We start from the raw sequence: 21,165 nt of genomic DNA, 5'->3' as shown, positions 1-21,165 counted from the left end.
GTAACCAGAAACCACGTGACTGGTGCACCACTACTTCCTCCCACCCAACTGGTTCACCGTTTTTGGCGCGTACTTTTGAAATTAATCGTTTACAGATCGGTGTTGACAAAATAATAAAGGTGTTATCAATATGAACATTTCAGCTATTATTTATTCTTATTGAATCAATAATAATTATTAATTTATAATTTGAAAAATATATATATATTGTAATATTACATTTTTTCTCGATTGGAATCGAATTTTCAATTCGAGATCTATGAAACTTTATAGTAAATATCAGAGTCATCGATATACGGACAAACTTTTTGACTGAGAATTTTTTATCGTAAATGATTGTTGCATTGTTCCATGGTGTCACCGAGGCTGGGTTGACAGAATTAATAGATAAATGGTTTATTTAAATCGAGATGATATATAAAAATTTAAAATAATAGTTTCAAAATAAAGTTTTATTGAGAACAAATATAAAATGTGAATTCTAAACTTGTAATTTATAATTTTGTTGTTGACGTGTCATGAAGTCATTACTGATTTTGAGATGTGGTTTTTGTTCTGACGACGAAGCTTCCTTGTAGCTTGGCTTTTCCTGTTCTTCTCTCTGAAACATGGCTGGCTGGTGTGTGTTGTAATTTTGTGCTCTCTAAATAATTTTCTGTTTAAGTGAATTTATTAATGTTTTAAATTGAGTTTTAATCAGTTTATAGTGTTCTATTTTGTCTATATATTGTTATTTGTGTATACAAGCCAATAGCCACTGTTTTTCAACTATATAAACTGGATAAGTAATTAGCTCGTAGTGACTAGATGCTTAGGCTTGTAAGATATTGTTCTTTGTGTATTTGTGTAATATTTTGCCAAAATTCATCTGAAGATTATAAGTTCATTTGCTCTGAAAATTGGATTTCTCATTCATAGGCGATAGATCCATTCATAATTTATCAAGAATCTATTACGTTGGAGCCGATAAATTTCCTTAGGTTAATAGGTGAGACAATGCTATCCAACCGAATTAGGAGAAAATTGGTAGCACGGCAATATATTGTAATCATGTTTTTCCTTATAAAGTTTTTTTCAATAATTAATGATGGTTTGTGCTGTCATCAATGAAAATTTGACTACTTTTTCTATGCAATTAGTGTTAATGAATAAAACGTTTCATGGAATATTAGCAAAATGTTAATAATTGAAGTTTCTTGATTTATGTCTACTATCCAGACATTTATCTGGATAGATCGTGGCCTAGGAATGAATCAACAAAATATAGTATTCCGATTAATAGATAACATAAACACATCTTAGTTTAGTAGAATAGTCAATAAAACTGAAAAATAATAAACTTTCCAGCCAATAATGAATGAATTTCTTGCTTTTCGACTATTCTGTAATTAATAAGAAGCGTTGATCCCGGTATCAGTTTTGTGGAACATACTTTTCGAGCGGTGCAAGTGAGCATGTAAGCGGTGCAAGTGAGCATGCACCACTCCACTCTGTTTCAAGATGGCGACCGGTACCTGAACTGTCAAAAGCTCCCACCGAACGCATTTTCGTGTCCTTGGTCGAAATCGTACATGTACCGCAACCTCCCATGAACACAATCAATGTCAATCTCTGAGATTTCTCAAAGGAGTTTATCAGAGATTGACAATGGTGTAATAACCGAAACCGGTCTTTCTAAGTATCAATAAATCTGTGGTTTAATGACAATTTCTTAGTCTTTTTCATTCAATATGAATAATTACCACAATATCAACTTCTCAACTACACAAAAAAAAACATAAAATTTAATTTTGTTCAGATTCATATAATTTTTTATCACCTAAATGCTTCTGAGAAACATGAATTTATTCATTTTTAACTTGATTTTACAGCTTCGAAAGATTCTGAGACTTTTCAAACTGCATGCAAGCTAAAACAGCAGAAACGATTGGAGTAAGAGACTTAATCATAAAGAACATTATAATCACTTTGAACAATTAATTACGACATAGCAGTCAGGTATAGACTGCATACCTGACTGCTATGTCGTAATTAATTGTTCAAAGTGATTATTTAACAAGCAGTTCGTAATGGAATCAAACATTGAAGAACATTATAATAATAGAAACAAATTAAAAAATAAAACATGTAATACCACTGATTGATGTGTTCAATGAATACATTTGAGTTTAATAGATTTTTCAACTAATACTTTGGACTAGACTAGACTTTGTTAATGAAAGACTTGAAACGGTCAATATTCACCAATTAACTTGACTCTTGAAGGGAAGGTTGAGTCGTTGAGATCAATAACAGCCAGTTACGTCCAGTGCGAAGGTTACATTGCTCCTTTTTTTAGCTTTTTCTTCTTCTTGCTGGAAGGATCGGCTCTGTTTTCACAAATTTCCAGTTCTTCTTGTGTGAGAGTGCACTGTAGAAATTTCATAACAAGTGAGCAAATGTTTTGAATGTCGTTAAATATCACAGAAGCATCCACCAATCAAGATTAATTTAATTGAGAGTTAAATTGATAGTTTACAATAAGAGTTAAATATTGAGGATTGGGAAAAATATTTTCATGATATAGAATAACTGAAAGAGTTAGGCCTACTATCGATTTCAAAATGAGAAAAGATTACTTGAAAATGTTAGGCCAAAATTTGGTTGGAAGCCAAAATCCTGAAGATTGAATCTATACTAGTTTCCGCTTGCATGGAATACTCAATATTTTACGATAGCAAAAGGATTACCATTCACAAAAATACTGCAGTCTATCATTTTCTATCCTATCAGAAATTTTACCATTTACAGTATAATTTGCTGAATATCTTAATTGTAGTAAAAATTTCAAATAAAACTTTTTAACACAAATATTTTTGGAGAGTGAATTTAAGTTTGATTTTATTATACATTAAGGGCCGGTTTCCGAGCTCGGGATTTAGCTAATTTTTAGACTTTGAACAGCTGGAGTCAGAAAATTGGTTTTCCAAAACGGGGCGTAGTTGAAATCATTGCCATAGTCACGTTTGAATTAAATTTCGAATAACCAGAAAATTAAACACAAAAATAAAATAAAGAGAAAATAGTGTAAAGTTTCAGCTATTTTGAATTATTTAAGAATGTCTAATTTCGTCAAGGAAAACGTTTCCAATTATAGAAATGAGAAAATAAAAAATACGACTACTGTTATAAAAGCTGCGACTACGCCCCGTTTTGGAAAGCCAATTTTCTGACTCCAGCTGTTTAAAGTCTAGAACTTAGCTGAATCCCGAGCTATGTTTTATTTGCTGTCATAGAGATGCCAACAAAGTGAAAAGAATACAGTGCGACAGTACATTTTTGAAAATTTGTATTGTAAACTAAAATAATTTACTTCTGACGTAGTATTTTACTTGAGAGTTGATATATCCTTGAACATCTGACAGACGGAAATATAATCTATTATAAAGGCCACAAAACCACAAGGTTCATCTGAATTTTTCATCGCTTATCTGAACACGCAGGTTATCTAACTATGCAATTGAGAAAATGATAATAAACTCACATCCTGTATTTGTAATCGAGGCGATGTGATTTGCTCTGGATAATGCCACGGTTTCCAGTTTGGATTGTTTTGCCGTTTCCATTCTAGATAGCCAACTGTTGCCTTTTGCAAATTTTTCAGCATCTAGAAAAATAGGAGAAAAGAATGTAGAGAGTTCATACAATAGAAACTTACAGCCTGCGATAGTAAGATCTATAACAAGATTCTAATAGATTTTAACAACATTAAAAATGGAATTTCACTGACAAACAACTAAGTAAAGTACAGTAAACAATATATTTTTGTTAATAGATCAATAACATTTTTGCAAATACAAGAAGATCTAAAATAAAGGGAGCTAGTTAAAGGGAGCTCTTGAAAAATTCATAAAACCAAAGTGAGAAAGTAAAAAATAGTTTCATTTATGGAAAGCTTAAACTTGCCATTTATAAAATATTAATAAAGCTCATAATTTTTTGAAAAGGTTTTCCTTCAAGTGGCTTCCTCCGACACAATTCAATTCTTGAAATCTGTATTATAGATGAAACATTGAAGTACTTATTGATTTCAAATTAAATCAAGGTGAATTCAACATGACAGTAAGCAAGAAATTCACCCTTCTAAGTAGTTCTTAATAATTCTAGTTTTAAGATTTGTGCATACCACCGCACACAGGCTAGACCTCGGGGCGTTTTTGTTTATTTCATTCATATAAAAAAACCTTATCATTATATTACTGTAAAAATTTCTATGTTTCAATGATAAGATACTAATTCTTCTGTTATTGTACTATTCTTTGTATGAATAAAATCTTTTTCATTTCATTTCCTCTATATGTTGTAATTTTTTCTATTGATGTAAATAAATTAATTGATGTTGAGAATCTATGAACTAAAGGTTTGAAGAATTTGGATGTAGTCAAGTGACAATTATCATACCTTTGGGCCAAATATTTGTGTAACTTTATTGACTAGCCAAGTTGGTAGTGTTCCTTGCGGATCCGTTTGTGAAATATAGCCGAAATCTGTTCCTTTGCTGGTTGAACATCTAACAAGATAACCTGAAATTAAACAAAAAATCAATAGTAACACTACATTGACAAAAATAATGTACCGAAGGTAAATGCAAACAAAACTTCAATCGGAGAGCAGGACAGTCTCATGAAAACTTACTAAAAAACTAGAATATATTCATGGGGAAATTGATATCGATCTTGAAGTATTCTGTCGATTTGGAAATGGGGTTACAAATGAACATGCACACCAAGGGCCGGTTTCCGAGCTCAGGATTTAGCTAAGTTCTAGACTTTAAACAGCTGGAGTCAGAACATTGACTTTCAAAAAAGGGGCGTAATCGCAGTTTTTATGACAGTAGTCGCCGTTTTTATTTTCTCATTTATATAACTGGAAACGTTTTTCCTTGACGAAATTAAAGATTCATAAATAATTAATTTAAAATAGCTGAAACTTTACACTATTTTCTCTTCATTTTATTTTGTGTTCAATTATCTAGTTTTTCGAAATTTAATTCAAACGTGACTTTGACAATGACTACGACTACGCCCCGTTTCGGAAATTCAATTTTCTGACTCCAGCTGTTCAAAGTCTAGAAATTAGCTAAATCCCGAGCTCGGAAACCGGCCCTAAAAATAAAAATTATTCTTTGGTTAGAGTTTTAACCAAAGAATGAGAAAGAGAATGAGAAAGAGTTTTAGTCTATAGCTATTGAGCTAAATAGTTTATCCAACCATAAAAACTTCAAATCAAATCAAAATCCATTTATTGCCAAAGACAAATTACAATTTTCTGTTTTTAGTAATTGATTTTTCAATTTTTCTTCGACTGAAAACTATCTGTAACATGAAAAAAAAACACAAAAGTTTTCAATTATATTGTTATGATATGCAAGATACGTGAGTTAAAGACGGTCTCGGGTGAAACTGGGTCCCCACTTATCAGTGAACAGTAAAAATATAAGTTCTGATGTGAATATCTATACTTGCTCGGCCGATTTGCGTGTGAATAGTCAAATTAGATCTTGTGGGAATTATAATTCAACTATTCACTGTCACTGTTATTTGGGAATCCAGTTTAAGAATGTAGAAATTCAGGTGTTACATCGTTGATCACAAAGGTTTTCATAGTGGGATAAAATTGTTAAGCTGAAAACGTACATGTTAGAACCTCATAATTATTCACGTTTACAAGAAAATATACTCTCTCTACAAGCACCATAAAATCAAGAGCATGTTAGGCTAGCCACACACCAGTTAGTCAAGACCAGACAAGACATGAATCAGTCACAATACTTCACATAGTTGCTTATGAAGACATGTCTAATTGTAATGACTTAGGCTAGGCGCACACCAGTTAGTGAAGACAAGACAAGACATGAATCAGTCACAATACTTCACATAGTTGCTTATGAAGACATGTCTAATTGCAATGACTTAGGCTAGGCACACACCAGTTAGTCAAGACAAGACAAGACATGATCAGTCACAATACTTCACATAGATGCTTATGAAGACATGTCTAATTGTAATGACTTAGGCTAGGCGCACACCAGTTAGTCAAGACAAGACAAGACAAGACATGAATAAGTCACAATACTTCACATAATTGCTTATGAAGACATGTCTAATTGTAATGACTTAGGCTAGGCACACACCAGTTAGTGAAGACAAGACAAGACATGATCAGTCAAAATACTTCACATAGTTGCTTTCATGAAGACATATCTAATTGCAATGACTAATCAGTGTGAGTTGCGTCATAAGCAACAATGTGAAGTATTGTGACTAAACGTGTCTTGTCTTGACTAACTGGTGTGCCCCTAGCGTTAGTTTGCTACAAGCTACATTAGTTTCAATAAAATAAAATTGATTAACCAATTTATTACGAAAAGCAAAAGTGTTATGTATAACTGTGTAGTTATTGTTAGCTTATTTATCAAGTTCTTTGAAAAGTTTGTACATTATTTACAATAATTATCCACAAATATGTTCCGTCCAACTCAAGTTTTGAACCCCAACACTGTTCATACTTCCAGCTTTTAAATAAATCAAAAACGATTTAGCTAGAGTTGAAAAATATAGTTTGAAATAATATTTTAAAAACACTTTTCCCAGCTTCTAAATATACCAAAAACGATTCAGCTGGAGTTGAACAATATCGTTTAAAATAATATTAAAAAAACACTTCCCCCAGCTTCTAAATATACCAAAAACAATTTAGCTAGAGTTGAAAAATATAGTTTGAAATAATATTTTAAAAACACTTTTCCTAGCTTCTAAATATACCAAAAACGATTCAGCTGGAGTTGAAAAATATCGTTTAAAATAATATTAAAAAAAAACACTTCCCCCAGCTTCTAAATATACCAAAAACAATTTAGCTAGAGTTGAAAAATATAGTTTGAAATAATATTTTAAAAACACTTTTCCCAGCTTCTAAATATACCAAAAACGATTCAGCTGGAGTTGAAAAATATCGTTTAAAATAATATTAAAAAAACACTTCCCCCAGCTTCTAAATATACCAATAACAATTTAGCTAGAGTTGAAAAATATAGTTTGAGATAATATTTAAAAAAACACTTCCCCCAGCTTCTAAATATACCAAAAACAATTTAGCTAGAGTTGAAAAATATAGTTTGAAATAATATTTAAAAAAAAACACTTTCCCCAGCTTCTAAATATACCAAAAACAATTTAGCTAGAGTTGAAAAATATAGTTTAAAATAGTATTTTTAAAAACACTTTTCCCAGTTGCACAAAAGCCTGTTCTCAATTATTGCCACGAGAACCAATCACAGAACTCTTTTTATGAAAAAACCCATCTCTGATTGTTTCTCGTGGCATTCGATCAAAATTAAAATTTAACAGGTTTTTGTGCACCCGTGCCTTATAGTGAAGTCCACATTACAGTATTCGACTAACATTGTTGTTACTATCCTTGTCTATCATTAGAAAAATTAGTTTTATAGCTCCGCAACGTTTTTTAACAATGTAGAAACATAATTAATAAACAAATTAATAAAAACAATATAAAAACTTGTAGTACCCTTCATTATAGAATAAAATATTGCTGTTGGAGGAGTATAGTGTCAGTATGTGCATACAGTATTGGTTATTGGTACTATAGTTAACTTCTAACGCAACTAAATGGATCTAGTATTGTTAGTCGTGTCAGTTATGTGTCTGTTGTGGATATCTTCAGTGTTAATTCATGAATATACCACAACTGTGGCTCATTCCACTTACTGTGGAATTGCAGGACACGTTCCCATACTAGTAATTCCTCCTGACAGAATTACCTACAGCCACGAGACGCAATACCGGAATCAGCGTGATTCAAAACTATGTTTCTCTAAAATAGAAAGTAAGCAAAGCTTGGTTGTTCACAACAGAATAGCATTATGATCTGAATAAAGTGATAGATAGATGCAGCAAGTCTACACAATAATTTGAAGGTATCTTCGAATAGAAACAGCTTTAATTAAGGCTGTGCAAAGGCTAAAAATAAACTCTCTACTCGTGATATTTTTCAAAGTTTTTCGATTTGTATATCATCAAGCTATCAAAAGAAAAAGTTTTCTCAGGAAAACATTTTTTCTGATCATTAGTTTTTGAGATATGAGCGCCTAAAGTTTAAATTTTTGGGACAGAACATTTCAAATTCGGTAAGAGATAAGTCCTTGAGATTTAGAGGATAGATTCTTTATGGTATTGTTGATCTAGTAAACCAAAAATTTTCAATAACTTTTAGTTGAGTTATTTTTGATCATTTTTGGTAAATCGTAAAACTTTCTCAAAAAATCTGGTGTGGCGCACTCACACAACTTTCCTTGCCGTTATGAAAATTGATCACCTGACGCTAGTGTTCCCGCGCATCTCAAGTCTACTATTCAAAGATTTGAGACAGCTGGTGACAGGGCAATAACGCTGGAGACACACATGAGGTCTGCTATCTCTTCATAGTGAATGATTTAATAGAATCAACAATAATTTGCAATTGAATAATCACATTTTCTCGAATTTAAAGCTTATTTTCAATTTTAGGTGAAAATGTTACTGAACATAAATTGTAGAGATTTTCATGCTCAATCTACTCCACTTGATTTTTTTTGTTTCAATTGAAGCCTGATAATTGGGAATCTATCTGCATTGATGGGGCGGAGCTCCTGAAATTTTCACAGATATGGGACTTATGGCAGTTGATAGAGCTTATCGATGACTAGTTTAGGTATGAATTTGATCAAAATCGTTGGAGCCTTTTTCGAGAGAATCGCGAAAAACCCTGTTTTTGACAACATTTTCGCCATTTTAGCCGCCATCTTGAATTGCATTTGATCGAAATTGTTCGTGTCGGATCCTTATAGTGTAAGGACCTTAAGTTCCAAATTTCAAGTCATTCCGTTAATTGGGAGATGAGATAAATCGTGTACACACACACACACACACACACACACACCACACACACACACACACCACACACACACCACACACACACACACCACCACACACACACACACACACACACACACACACACAACACACACCACACACACACACACCACACACACACACACACACCACACACACACACCACCACACACACACACACACACACACACACACACACACACACACACACCACACACAACACACACCACACACAACACACACACACACACACACACCACACACACACACACACACACACACAGACCAATTCCCAAAAACCAGTTTTTTGGACTCAGGGGACCTTGAAACGTATAGAAATTTAGAAATTGGGATACCTTAATTTTTCGGAAAACAATACTTTCCTTACCTATGGTAATAGGGCAAGGAAAGTAAAAATTGGTATTTTCAGAAAATTTTTGTTTTACTAAATCAACAATACCATAAAGAACCTATCCTGTAAATCTCAAGGACTTATCTCTTACCGAATTTGAAATGTTCTGTCCCAAACATTTTAACTTTAGGCGCTCATATCTCAAAAACTAATTATCAGAAAAAAGTTTTCCTGAGAATCTTTTTGATTTTGATAGCTTGATGACATACAAATCGAAAAACTCTCAAAAATATCACAAGTAGAAAGTTTATTTTTAGCCATTGCACAGCCTTAATTAAAGGTATCTTCGAATTGAAACAGCTTTAATCAAGATCGTTATTTACTGAATCAATTCATGATTCAATTACTGAAATAAATTAATAATAATAATTATAATTACTGAAATCATTTACTATCATTTACTGAATCAATTCATATTCATCTTCTTCATGGTAGTTAAGTATTGGTACAATTCTAGGTTCACAAGGAGTCGTACTTTATGTGGTATTTTAGTGTTAAGGTCTCTTCACACTTAGCGTAGCGTAGCTAGAAATACGTCTTCGAAAACGTAGCCGTTCTATCTCCTAATGTTAAATCAGCACTATACTGGTGTGATTGGTTAATATTGGGAGATACGTCGGCTACGTCTTCCGAAGACGTATTTCTAGCTATGCTACGCTAGGTTTGAAGAGACCTTAACACAAAAATACCTCATAATAAACGATTCCTTGTCAACCTAGAATATTGTACCAATAGGTAACTACCATTATAGAGAAACAATAGCGTAAGTGGATATCCCATGGTATAGGGCGTTTATGTCGCAACTTTTACTGTTATCTCAAGCCGATTAGTGTCGATTTTTACGGTTTTGACCGGGAAAAAGTGAATAAACGGCCCAATATGAGAGACTACCAGCGTCATAAAGCTTCACAGGAAAGAATTACGTGGACTATTAGCTTGATATAACAGTAAAAGTTGCGACATAAACGCCCTATACCATGGGATATCTACTTACGCTATTGTTTATCTATGCTACCATGAAGAAAGTGAGTATTTCAGGAATTGATTAACCAAATAACGATCTTAATAGGAGATGTTTCTATTCGAAGAGGATTTAAGGACCAACACACATCAGGCGTTTTTCAGACGAGTCGGCAGGGCAGGAAGCACTCCAATTATCAGCTGATTCCCAAACACCAATCGGAGAGCTTCCTGCCCTGTCGACTCGTTTCAAATACGCATTATGTGGCTTGGCCCTAACTTGGTCTACATTGACCCAAGAAGTATTATCCAAGCCGCGTTTAACGCATACTAATGCGATCAGCAGAAGAGTAACTTGGTTGATCTGCAATTAACTAAAAACTGGAAACAAATATACACATCCAATTAATAGATCAATATAATATACTAGCGAGCCATCCGTGTTTCGCTATGGAAAATTTATTTACTGGGTAAAAAATCGATACAGTCAATCGACAGACAAAATAAAAGATATAGCTACTGTTCAGACTGAGAATATACCATACTTTATTAAAAAAATATCGTTATTTACAAGTCGCAATTTAATATTCATTTTTTGACTGCAGTGTCGTTAAAAATAATTCAAAAGTAGAATATTATCTGGCAGTTTGTCATGTAAAGTGGAATAGATGAGTCTATTTTGATAATATCCAAGTTCACGGTGCTTGTCATTGGTTTGTTTATAAGCTTTTATCAAGTTAGGACTCCAGGTCCTCTCTGTCACACACTTCTTGGAGGAGAAGAAGAAGGAAAATGAGGAGGAGTTGGAGAAGGAGGAGGAGAAATAATAGTAGAAGGATGAGAAGGATAAGGAAGACGAAAAGTGAGAAGGGAAGAAGGAGAAAAAGGAGGGAGAGGAGGAGGAGGAGAAATAATGGTAGGATAAGAAGGAGAAGGAAGACGAAAAATGAGGAAGAGTAGAAGGAGAAGGAGAAAGAGGATGAGGAGGTGGAGAAGGAGAAAGAGTTGGAGGAGGAGGAGTAAAAGAAAGAAGAATGAGAATGAGAATGAGTTGGAAGAGGAGGAGGTGAAGGAGGAGGAAAAATAAGAATGTATAAGCACAAATGGATGTACTCATTTATTCAAAAACTCACCTGTAAGATAAGAAGTTGCTCTGACAAATCCTTCGCGGGGTGGATGACTTCGATGATGAACTGAATGATTTAGAATGTACTTTTCATTGCCAAGATCTAACCAAGAGCGTTGCAGTACAAAATCTCTGTTTCTCAATGGCGGAGGGCAAGACACTGCAAATAAATATCAACATTTTCAGATAAATATTGAAAATCTCTATTACGGTACTGGTATGAAAAGAATAGATTATAATCTATTTGAAGCTGTTGAAATTGGCGTTCTTAGTTTACTTACTTGAATAATATCCTACATCGTTATTTGGATTCAGACAGCCAATGTCCTTAGCTTCTATCATGTGTTGGTCCCAAACTTTTCTGTACTCAGGATCATGAAGAACATCGTATATCACTTCAGGGTCTATTTCAGGAAATAACGCTTTGATCTGCAACAATTCATTGAAAAATCTTTCAAGATTACTTTCAAGTCTAAAAAATTCAAGAGGAAACTTACTTATTTCAGCGATAATTTATACTATCAAATCACAAAATACTCAGCGATGTGCTCTCTAGAGCTTTCCAGCTTTGACAAGCTATAAGGTGGTTTTATCAAGTATTCAACAATTGTTCAATAAGAGTAAACACAAGAATTTTTTTCAACAATTATTTAAAATGATCAAATAAAGTCACTAATAATACCTTTAGCATTTTAAAGTTCGTTCCTTCCAAGTTTCTCGTCCATACTTTGATTGTGCTCTTATCATAGTCAAGGTTCCAACCGTTGTGATTGTCAATAAGTATTTTGAGATTCTCAAAATCTTTATCTTCTGCAACTTTTATCACCCCTACATCCATCTGTAGAGAAATGATTATGTCTTTTGAGTTTTTCCGTTCTCTTATTCTTGTATTTTGTAGGAGTGTAGTGTAGGATGTTGTTTTACTAATAAATTTTGAGGTTATCACAAAATCAGATACTGGTTCTGGTTATCACAGAAAGTTGAACAAAGTTAATAGAGGTGTGCTCATCAAAATGTCATGAATCTTTCTGATCGCAGTGCTTTTTTGATATAAGATTCTACGTCTTGAGTGTTAGCCTAATATCAATGTTCTTGAAATTATACCCTTATTGCGGGTGCATACCAACTGACCCAATTCCCATTTGAAATTCCCATTTTGAATTCCCTACCACTTGACCCAATTTTTTAAATCGAGAAAAGCCGCGAAACCACTTGATCCAATAGACATCTGACCCAATATACCATTTGCCCCAATATTATAAACATCACAAAACCATCTGACCCAACCTACTACTAGACCCAACTACTGTGCTGCGCTCTCGTGGCATAGTTTATGGTGCGCAAAACATCAATGCCTTCTTGATGAGTGGTACTCCTTCGACAGCCATGACAGTTGACATTCCGATATTTTCTGGTAGATGTCAGGACGGTCAAGACTAACCTACTTATGTGGTGACATTTGGTACTACATTTTCAGTATTGTTTTCAAAAGCGGGAATCATAATAATTATTTTCAAAGTTGACTGCTTGAACTGTATTTCAGAATTATTGAACTGCCTTGATGGAATTAGAAAATGCCTTGATGGAAGATTAAATGCATTAATTATTATTTGAAGCTAAAGTAGTTTAAAATATTGGAAATTTCAGTCCACGAGAAACACTTGATGATGTCTTGTTTAAAGATTAAAATATGGTAGGTAGAATACTAATAAAAATCAACAATATATACTCTTGTGAAAATAGAGTAGTATCTATTATGTTTCAATCTCTGCTATGTGAATTAGTAAACATTGAAATAGAATCTATCCATTCTAGAGCTAGAATATAAAATAATAATGAATAAAATGGCAATGTTGTTTCATTTATTCACCCATTAATCACCATGATCCTGAATTTGACCTTGGATCAAATTCAATGAAATAGGCATAGTCTGTCCAAGCAAAGAAGACCCTCTGGAAAGATGGGAAATTGACTCAAGCTCGGTCAATATTGGTTCAAAAATTATCAATTTGACCTAAAATTGTAGGAAACAATTTGATCCACTATTAAGACCACATTTATAATGGAAATTTGATCTCATTTGCTATGTATCTTCTATAATATAACAACAAATAAATGGCCAACAATGGTCAATAGTAAATTTATTAATAATCATTACAAAGTTAAGTTTTATTTATCAGCAATGATGTGCAGATCTATGTTAGTCTGGTAGGGTATCTAACAAGAATGAGAAAAATAAGAGTTTCATGAGCTGAACCTTGTTCAGTTGACAATATGATCTTACAGCTGAAATCGTAAGTATATTCATTAGTCTATATTGTATCACTCCGGACTTGGCAATTTGTATTGAGACAGCTAGGCTGCTTTCATATTGTATTTTGTCGCTTTCCTGTATAGGGCTACTTTTAATATAAATATAAAGAAAATAATTAAAAATCTCAGTACCCTTTTTAAAAAATATATTTTATCACAACATGTTTCGGCATAATTGACCGAAACATGTCGTGATAAAATATATTTTTTAAAAAAAGGGTACTGAGATTTTTAATTATTTTCTTTATATTTGTATTTTGTCGTTTTGTTGCATGTATTAATGTATTAAGCCTCATGTTTTGAATTTTGTCCCTACATATGTTTATTATAATTTTGAATATTGGGCATATGATATTATAAAGATGAATTTGAAAACATGAGGCTTAATAATGCAACAAAACGATAAAATACACCAATGTGAAAGCAGCCCTAGGTTTGAACTGGCTCTTATTGTTTTCTGTAAAAGGCAGAAAATTGGTTGATCCGTATAGCCTACTGTATCCGTATATTCACAATGTAGGTAAACATCAAACATCATCATTCACTCACTCATCATCATCATCACCTTTGCTTAAAATACTTGCTATCAAGTCGCAATTGTAACAATAAATTTAAAAAAAACTGGAGATGTCCAATGAAAGATACCAAAAAAAGTGTTAGGCCTATGATTTTATGGTAGCACAACTGGCGCGGTAAGGAGGATAGATTCAATTGGGTATATTTACTAAAGCTGAAGAAACAGTTCCGATATGCCTCAGCAGAGAATATGTGGACAGATAATGGGATTGATGTGAACTATTTAAAGCAAAATTGTATAGAGCTGATACATAACTTATATATAAATGTGGTAATATTAAGCCTGCAATTCAGATGTGGGTACATCATTCCCAATCCTCTCCCAGATACACGAAATTGAATCCAAATTTTGTTTTGGGTGAGCAATTCAAATACGTATGGATTGGCTTTCTAAAAAATTCGATGTTTAACCCAACTGAGATTAGCTGGTAGGCCTAATCTGGTTATGTTCTTATTTGTTGAAGAAAAGGGTATTTGGATAAATTGTAAAGAAAACTGTCCAATATATGCAATTTGCAAACTGACTAAACAGTAGAACACTTCTTATTGGTCTGTCCAATGTATAATCACATAAGAGACAATTCATTGCTAAATTTATACAGAATATATATTGTGAATGACGAAGATAAAGCAACGGTACTCTTGTCCAACTTGAGTGTAGACAAAATAAACTCTGTGTACAATTTTACTGTGGAAGCAGTTCGAACAAGATCAGAGATATTGAGCCAACAGTGATATTATAAACAATATATTTATACAATTGAAGATATTACATTGAATTGATGTAAATATTTTACGTGACTTGTTATATTCGTTGTATTGTTTGTATGCATAATTTTTCACTATGACATGTGTTTGTAACGATTTGTATGGGGCATAGCATAGCTCCGATTGCAAATAAACTTATTTATTTATTATTTATTCATTAGCCTAATATAAGTCAGTAGCCTATATTTAAGATTTCAAGGAAGCTTTTTTGCGCAATTACCGAGAAATAAGGAAAAATTTTTGCGCAAATCCCCCTCCCCCTCCCCCTTCCCCCTCCCCCTCTGCGCATGTGCAAACTCCCCCTCTCCTCCCCCTCTCCCTCTCCTTCTCCCTCTCCTTCTCCCTCTCCTTCTCCCTCTCCTTCTCCCTCTCCTTCTCCCTCTCCTTCTCCCTCTCCCTCTCCTTCTCCCTCTCCCTCTCCTTCTCCTCTCCTTCTCCCTCTCCCTCTCCCTCTCCCTCTCCCTCTCCTTATCTTATCTCCCCTCTCCCAGTGAGGACGAGGGGGTTGAAAAGAGAGAGATATCTCTCTCTCTCTCTCTCTCTCAGTGAGGGAAAAAAAATTTCCCTTTTTGGAGGAAAAATTCCCTCTCTATACTGACAGATTAAAGTGAATCCATCTAATGCTATACTGACAGATTAAAGTGAATCCATATTTCTACATCTTTATTTGAGTAACAAATTAAGACTGGTAGTAATATTATGGAAGCAGATTTAGACAGAACTTTTTTCTATTAAAGGAAAAATGAAAGCTATTGATTATAGTTATATTTGAGTAATTATGCAAGTAGGTATTTAGATAAGTGTAAGACACATGTAAAGACAACCTTGATGTATCCCTTCCAAGTCAAATGAACGTCGTGATTCAGATCCATGTACTGGTAAAACACAACAAGAAACTCTCTCATATGCAAGTGTAGTGAGAGTCAACCTTGGAAGATATGCTCAAATTATTCTCTCAGTCAGATCTTACTTCAGACAGCTTCAGCATCATGAATCTCTAAGATATAAGAACCCAATTCAACTTATACTGACAGATTAAAGTGAATCAATTCCAGTCTAGTATAGATAAGAAACTCTTTTGTAGATGTGCTAAAACCCTATTACTCTTTAAGTTTCTCGTTCTAGAGTTAGTTGCAAGGATGTTTTCAAATATTCTTTCCAAATTCATGTTAATGCATAACAATATTAGCTACAACTATTGACAACTGCTTTTTTCATATCATATGCACTTCAAAAAATATTTTCTCAGTCTATATTATGTAAATTCATTTATAATTGTATATAAGTGTAAAAAACCAGTATATTGTAATCTACACGAATAAAGCATTCTCTCATTAGCTTTATTTATTATTTATTAGATAGAGCGAACAATACAATAGTTGGAAAAGAAAAAACAGGCTATTGCCCAAAACTTCTTCAATTTCCTGATTTTGTCACAAATCGTTCAAATATTATGTTCACTTCAATTTCAACATCAAATCTTCAATCTGAAACTATGAATCAGAATAAAACAAAGAGTTTCAAATTTAGATAAATTGATAATGAAACTTGCGTTAAAACAAAAACTTCAAATATTCATACTGTTTTTGTTAAGAAGTTTGATGAAACTTCTATAGCAATGATTAAACCTTTCCTTGTCTGTATGACATCTCAAGTAATTGAAGCATTTAATTTGTTACAAAATTTGGTTCTCAAGCACTATCTCGGATCTATCTAGTGACTATCTATCTATGAGCTTGAATTTTTCTTTTTTCATCATGTCAAAGTCCATACCAATCCTATTTGAAATAAGTGAATGTGCTTAAATTTTAAACCATTTTCAGCAAATACTAAATTAAATAAGAGATTTGTTTTTCCCCCAGCACTGGGAGATATAATTAACATTCTTGCATTTTCTTTATTTGTAATTAATTTATCAAAGTATTCCAAAAATGGCTATAGATATCCTCAGACCTATATCACTTGGGGTATCAGCTCTATTGATGTCTTAACAGAGAGAGGTCAATGATCTAAGTTGATCTTTTACATTTTTTATCTGCAATGTCATACAAGCATTTCCAAAGTTCATCGGAATTTGTAACAATAGTTGAGAAATCATTTGCACTACAATAATGTAGATGTCCTGTATCTAGTATGTCCAATAATTCGAAAATCACAGATAAAATTGGAAAATGTACATTTTCTGTTTTTGTTAACGCTAGATCAACATCATCGCCTTGGAATCCTGTTGAAAATTTAATATTTTTTGCAATAGAATCAAATTCATTGAATGAAATTGACATCAAGAGACGAGATAATTTTTTGAATTTTGCAAAGCTAAAACACTGCATGACCTCGATTAAGTTATGAACAATAAAATTGATAAGGTAGGAATGTGCACTTAGCTGTAACACAGTTGTCTCTGAGGGGGGTGTATCTAATTGTAGACAGACAACATGTACGAGCTTTATGCAATCTCAGTGCATGCAAGCAATAAACACACTGTAATTCCTTTCCGTTGTAGAAGAATCCATATCGTGCAAAGTTTCTTTTCTGAGCATTCGTATACATAGGCGCCAATTTCATACTTTGCATTCGATTGTTTTCGCACAAGAAATTATTTGTTTGATACATATTTTTAAACAGCAAAGAATTATAATGTTGGGCACTGTACAACGCACACCTTCCATTGGGTCTATATTTATGTATCTTACATGCATCATAACACCACGAAGTGGTGAAAAAGCTGAAATCAGGCTTGAGAAAGTCCTCCGGTATGCATTGTACGTTAGAATGCAATCTTCTCAAAAACTTTGCTTTCTCAGTTCCTTTTGTGAAAATTTTCTCATAACCTGCAAGGTAATCACGTATTAATGAGTCACTGTATTCTAAATCTCCATCTTCCCATTTTATTTTATGATAGTTACGTTCCAGCCATGTTACGTCGTTATACAATTTTGCGCTCAATTCCATCTTTGGAAATGGTGATTTGAAATGGAATACAGCATAATTATTGCTCTCATCGACAATAGCAAGTTCCTTTACAATAATTTGATTACAAGTTTGCTTAAACCAGTGAAGATCAACCCGTAGCAATTTTCGTAGGTGTCTGCTTTTGCACTCCTTTCTGTTCCTCTTCACGTATCTGTTCCTCCTCACGTTTCTGCTCCTCCACCTCCTCTTCCCCCTCCTCTCCCGACTTCTGGATTGGTGTACTACTCCTCCTTGGTTCATAATAGAAATTTTGTTGATTCAATATCGTAAAGTAGCGACGACTGAGTTTGAGCTTTGTCCAAAATATCAGAATCAAGATCACACTGGATACCAATAGAGCGAGTTTGTGGCTTGTCCAAAATATCAGAACACAAAGAATAGGACATGATTCCTGTTCAAAGGTAAAACTGATAATGGCTTACATTTGGCGCAGTACACACCTTATATAACCTGCAGTGATGCACTCTATCAACAAATTACTGAACTTCTCAATTTAAACAGCACGTACTCCGGAGTACATATCATGTTATTTTCATAATTTCTCCGGTTTGATTCGCATTTTATTCTGAAATCGCTCGGTAAATGTAAAAAAGAAATTTCCTGCATCGCGAATACGTCAGAGAGATTTTTGACACTTTCGGTAGGCAAAATTAAATTTTTAGATTCCTACAAGTTTATGTCTGAATCCTTGGAAGTATTGGTGCGTAATGTGGTAGAAAGTACAGACATGGAAAAGAAGTTGGGGAAAGAAAGTACATTGGAAAGAACTTCCTCCAATAGAATGTTTTTCATAATGATTTAACGGACACACCTCTGACACGCGAAGAATATCAACATGCACAAAGAGTGTTCTCAACATTCAATATTTTCATTACCTTTCAACTCAATGCTCGAACATTAACTAAAGTTAATTAATTAATCATTACACTAACTTAATCTAAAAGAAAAATGGAATTTTCTATTAATTTGGAATAATACTTTGAATTCATCTATTCAGATCATCTATTTGAAATGAATTTTCAAAATTCATTTCAAATAGTTGATGTGAAAAAGTCAAACACAAAATAATATTGATAAGAATGAATGGAATACCAATCCAGCCATGTGTACGATGCATTCATTCATACAAGACCTTGCAAGGTTGTGAATGAATGAAATGCATCACACCAGATGTGTAAGGGCCAACGGGCTCACTTCACAACAAGGAAGGCAGAGCGTTGAGCCGACCTTGACACAGTGAGCGATCAGCCGATGTCAGCTTGCCATACATCAAGCTATAAAAACACATTTTTAATTTCTTATCACTCAATGCAACTTTTATAGAATAACATACTATTTTTTATTGATATATAACAAGTAAATTATGCGGTTAACAAAGTAGGTTATGTATATGCTGATAGGCGATGCAATTGTCACCTTAACACAATACTTGAAAATTATAGATTATAATGAAAATATATGTAATGGCTTGTGCCAAAACTAAATAACACAATACTTGAAAATTGTGATTTACAAGATATAGGTTATAATGCCGAAAGGCGATGTAATGTCAAGTCCGAAAATTTGTTACAAGATTATTAACAAAATAAGTAATATAAAATTCATAAAATGTTAATGGTAATATAATTATCATGATTTAAATTTTATGCATTTTAACAATGTTTATGTCAGTCATGCACTGATTAATATGTTTCACAAACAGTAACAATGATTTGCATTATCAAATTGCATTATTTGCATAAATGATTTTCATTTTAAAAGTAATAATATCGTAAATTCATAAAATGTTAACTGAAACCCTAAAAGTAATATACTATTTTTTTTTATTGATATATAACAAGTAAATTATGTGGTTAACAAATAAAATGTTTTTAAAACAAAGTAGGTTATGTATATGCTGATAGGCGATGCAATTGTCACCTTAACACAAAACTTGTAAATTATAGATTCATACAACCTCAGCTGAGTGAAGTGGAGGAAACACAATACTTGAAAATTATAGATTATAATGAAAATATATGTAATGGCTTGTGCCAAAACTAAATAACACAATACTTGAAAATTGTGATTTACAAGATATAGGTTATAATGCCGAAAGGCGATGTAATGTCAAGTCCGAAAATTTGTTACAAGATTATTAACAAAATAAGTAATAATAAAATTCATAAAATGTTAACTGGTAATATAATTATCATGATTTAAATTTTATGCATTTTAACAATGTTTATGTCAGTCATGCACTGATTAATATGTTTCACAAACAGTAACAATGATTTGCATTATCAAATTGCATTATTTGCATTAATAAATGATTTTCATTTTAAAAGTAATAATATCGTAAATTCATAAAATGTTAACTGAAACCCTAAAAGTAATATACTATTTTTTTATTGATATATAACAAGTAAATTATGTGGTTAACAAATAAAATGTTTTTAAAACAAAGTAGGTTATGTATATGCCGAAAGGCGATGCAATGTCAAGTCCGAAAATTTGTTACAAGATTATTAACAAAATAAGTAATAATAAAATTCATAAAATGTTAAATGGTAATATAATTATCATGATTTAAATTTTATGCATTTTGACAATGTTGATGTCGGTCATGTACTGATTAATATGTTTGACAAACAGTAACAATGATTTACATTTACTTTTAAAATTTTGGATGTCTTTGGGGGTCAAGATCAGCGTGAAACGTTCAGGTATGTAAACATCTGTTGTTCTCTGTCCTGACAAAGATTTTGTGTACATTACAATAATAATATTTTTGTATGCTAACCTTCGATTGAGTGAGGACGTCAGGCTCCTCATCGTCGTCGAAAAACAGCCTCCTCTTGACAGACTGCTTGGGGGCGGGTACCGATGTGAGGGCCGCTCGGCGTGGTGCCCAAGTAGCTTGAGGGAGAGGGCTGCTGTCTGGGATGATGATGCTGGAATCCTCATCTTGGACGAAGATCCCTTGTTTCTTCAAGGGATCTGAGGTTGAGGCTGAGGTGGCGGCAGCAGCAGAGGTGGAGGCAACAGCTGATGTTGTAGCCGTGCTGCGGCGCTTCTGCTGCTGCTGTTGCTCCCAGAAGTTGAGTTCC

The 21,165-nt window shown here is 33.2% G+C and overlaps 1 protein-coding gene and 1 long non-coding RNA gene across 2 annotated transcripts; one reads left to right on the top strand and one right to left on the bottom strand.

Annotated features, from left to right (window-relative positions):
• Positions 1 to 2,140: 2,140 nt before the first annotated feature.
• Positions 2,141 to 12,456, bottom strand: LOC111062064 (START domain-containing protein 10). The gene is made up of 6 exons (XM_039429159.1): positions 12,129 to 12,456; positions 11,728 to 11,875; positions 11,454 to 11,606; positions 4,441 to 4,562; positions 3,524 to 3,646; positions 2,141 to 2,410 (listed from the first exon to the last, which is right to left on the bottom strand). Exons 1-6 carry the CDS (start codon positions 12,282 to 12,284, stop codon positions 2,318 to 2,320), a joined length of 795 nt encoding a protein of 264 aa, XP_039285093.1. The 5' UTR covers positions 12,285 to 12,456; the 3' UTR covers positions 2,141 to 2,317.
• Positions 12,457 to 19,410: 6,954 nt separating this feature from the next.
• LOC120351501 lies at positions 19,411 to 20,178 on the top strand. The gene is made up of 2 exons (XR_005571437.1): positions 19,411 to 19,457; positions 19,962 to 20,178. It is a non-coding gene; the product is annotated as an uncharacterized LOC120351501 (long non-coding RNA).
• The last annotated feature ends 987 nt before the right edge of the window (positions 20,179 to 21,165 follow it).

Source organism: Nilaparvata lugens, chromosome 5 (assembly GCF_014356525.2).
Source record: "Nilaparvata lugens isolate BPH chromosome 5, ASM1435652v1, whole genome shotgun sequence".
Taxonomy (NCBI): domain Eukaryota; kingdom Metazoa; phylum Arthropoda; class Insecta; order Hemiptera; family Delphacidae; genus Nilaparvata; species Nilaparvata lugens.
This window is presented reverse-complemented; position numbering and strand designations above follow the sequence as displayed.

Coding starts and splice junctions, on each gene's coding strand:
- LOC111062064 (XM_039429159.1), bottom strand. CDS start 12,284: ATGGATGTAGGGGTGATAAAAGTTGCAGAAGATAAAGATTTTGAGAAT. Junction 4,563..11,453: donor AGCAACTTCTTATCTTACAG/GTGAGTTTTTGA, acceptor GTTTAATTTCAG/GTTATCTTGTTAGATGTTCA. Junction 3,647..4,440: donor CACAAATATTTGGCCCAAAG/GTATGATAATTG, acceptor CTATTTTTCTAG/ATGCTGAAAAATTTGCAAAA.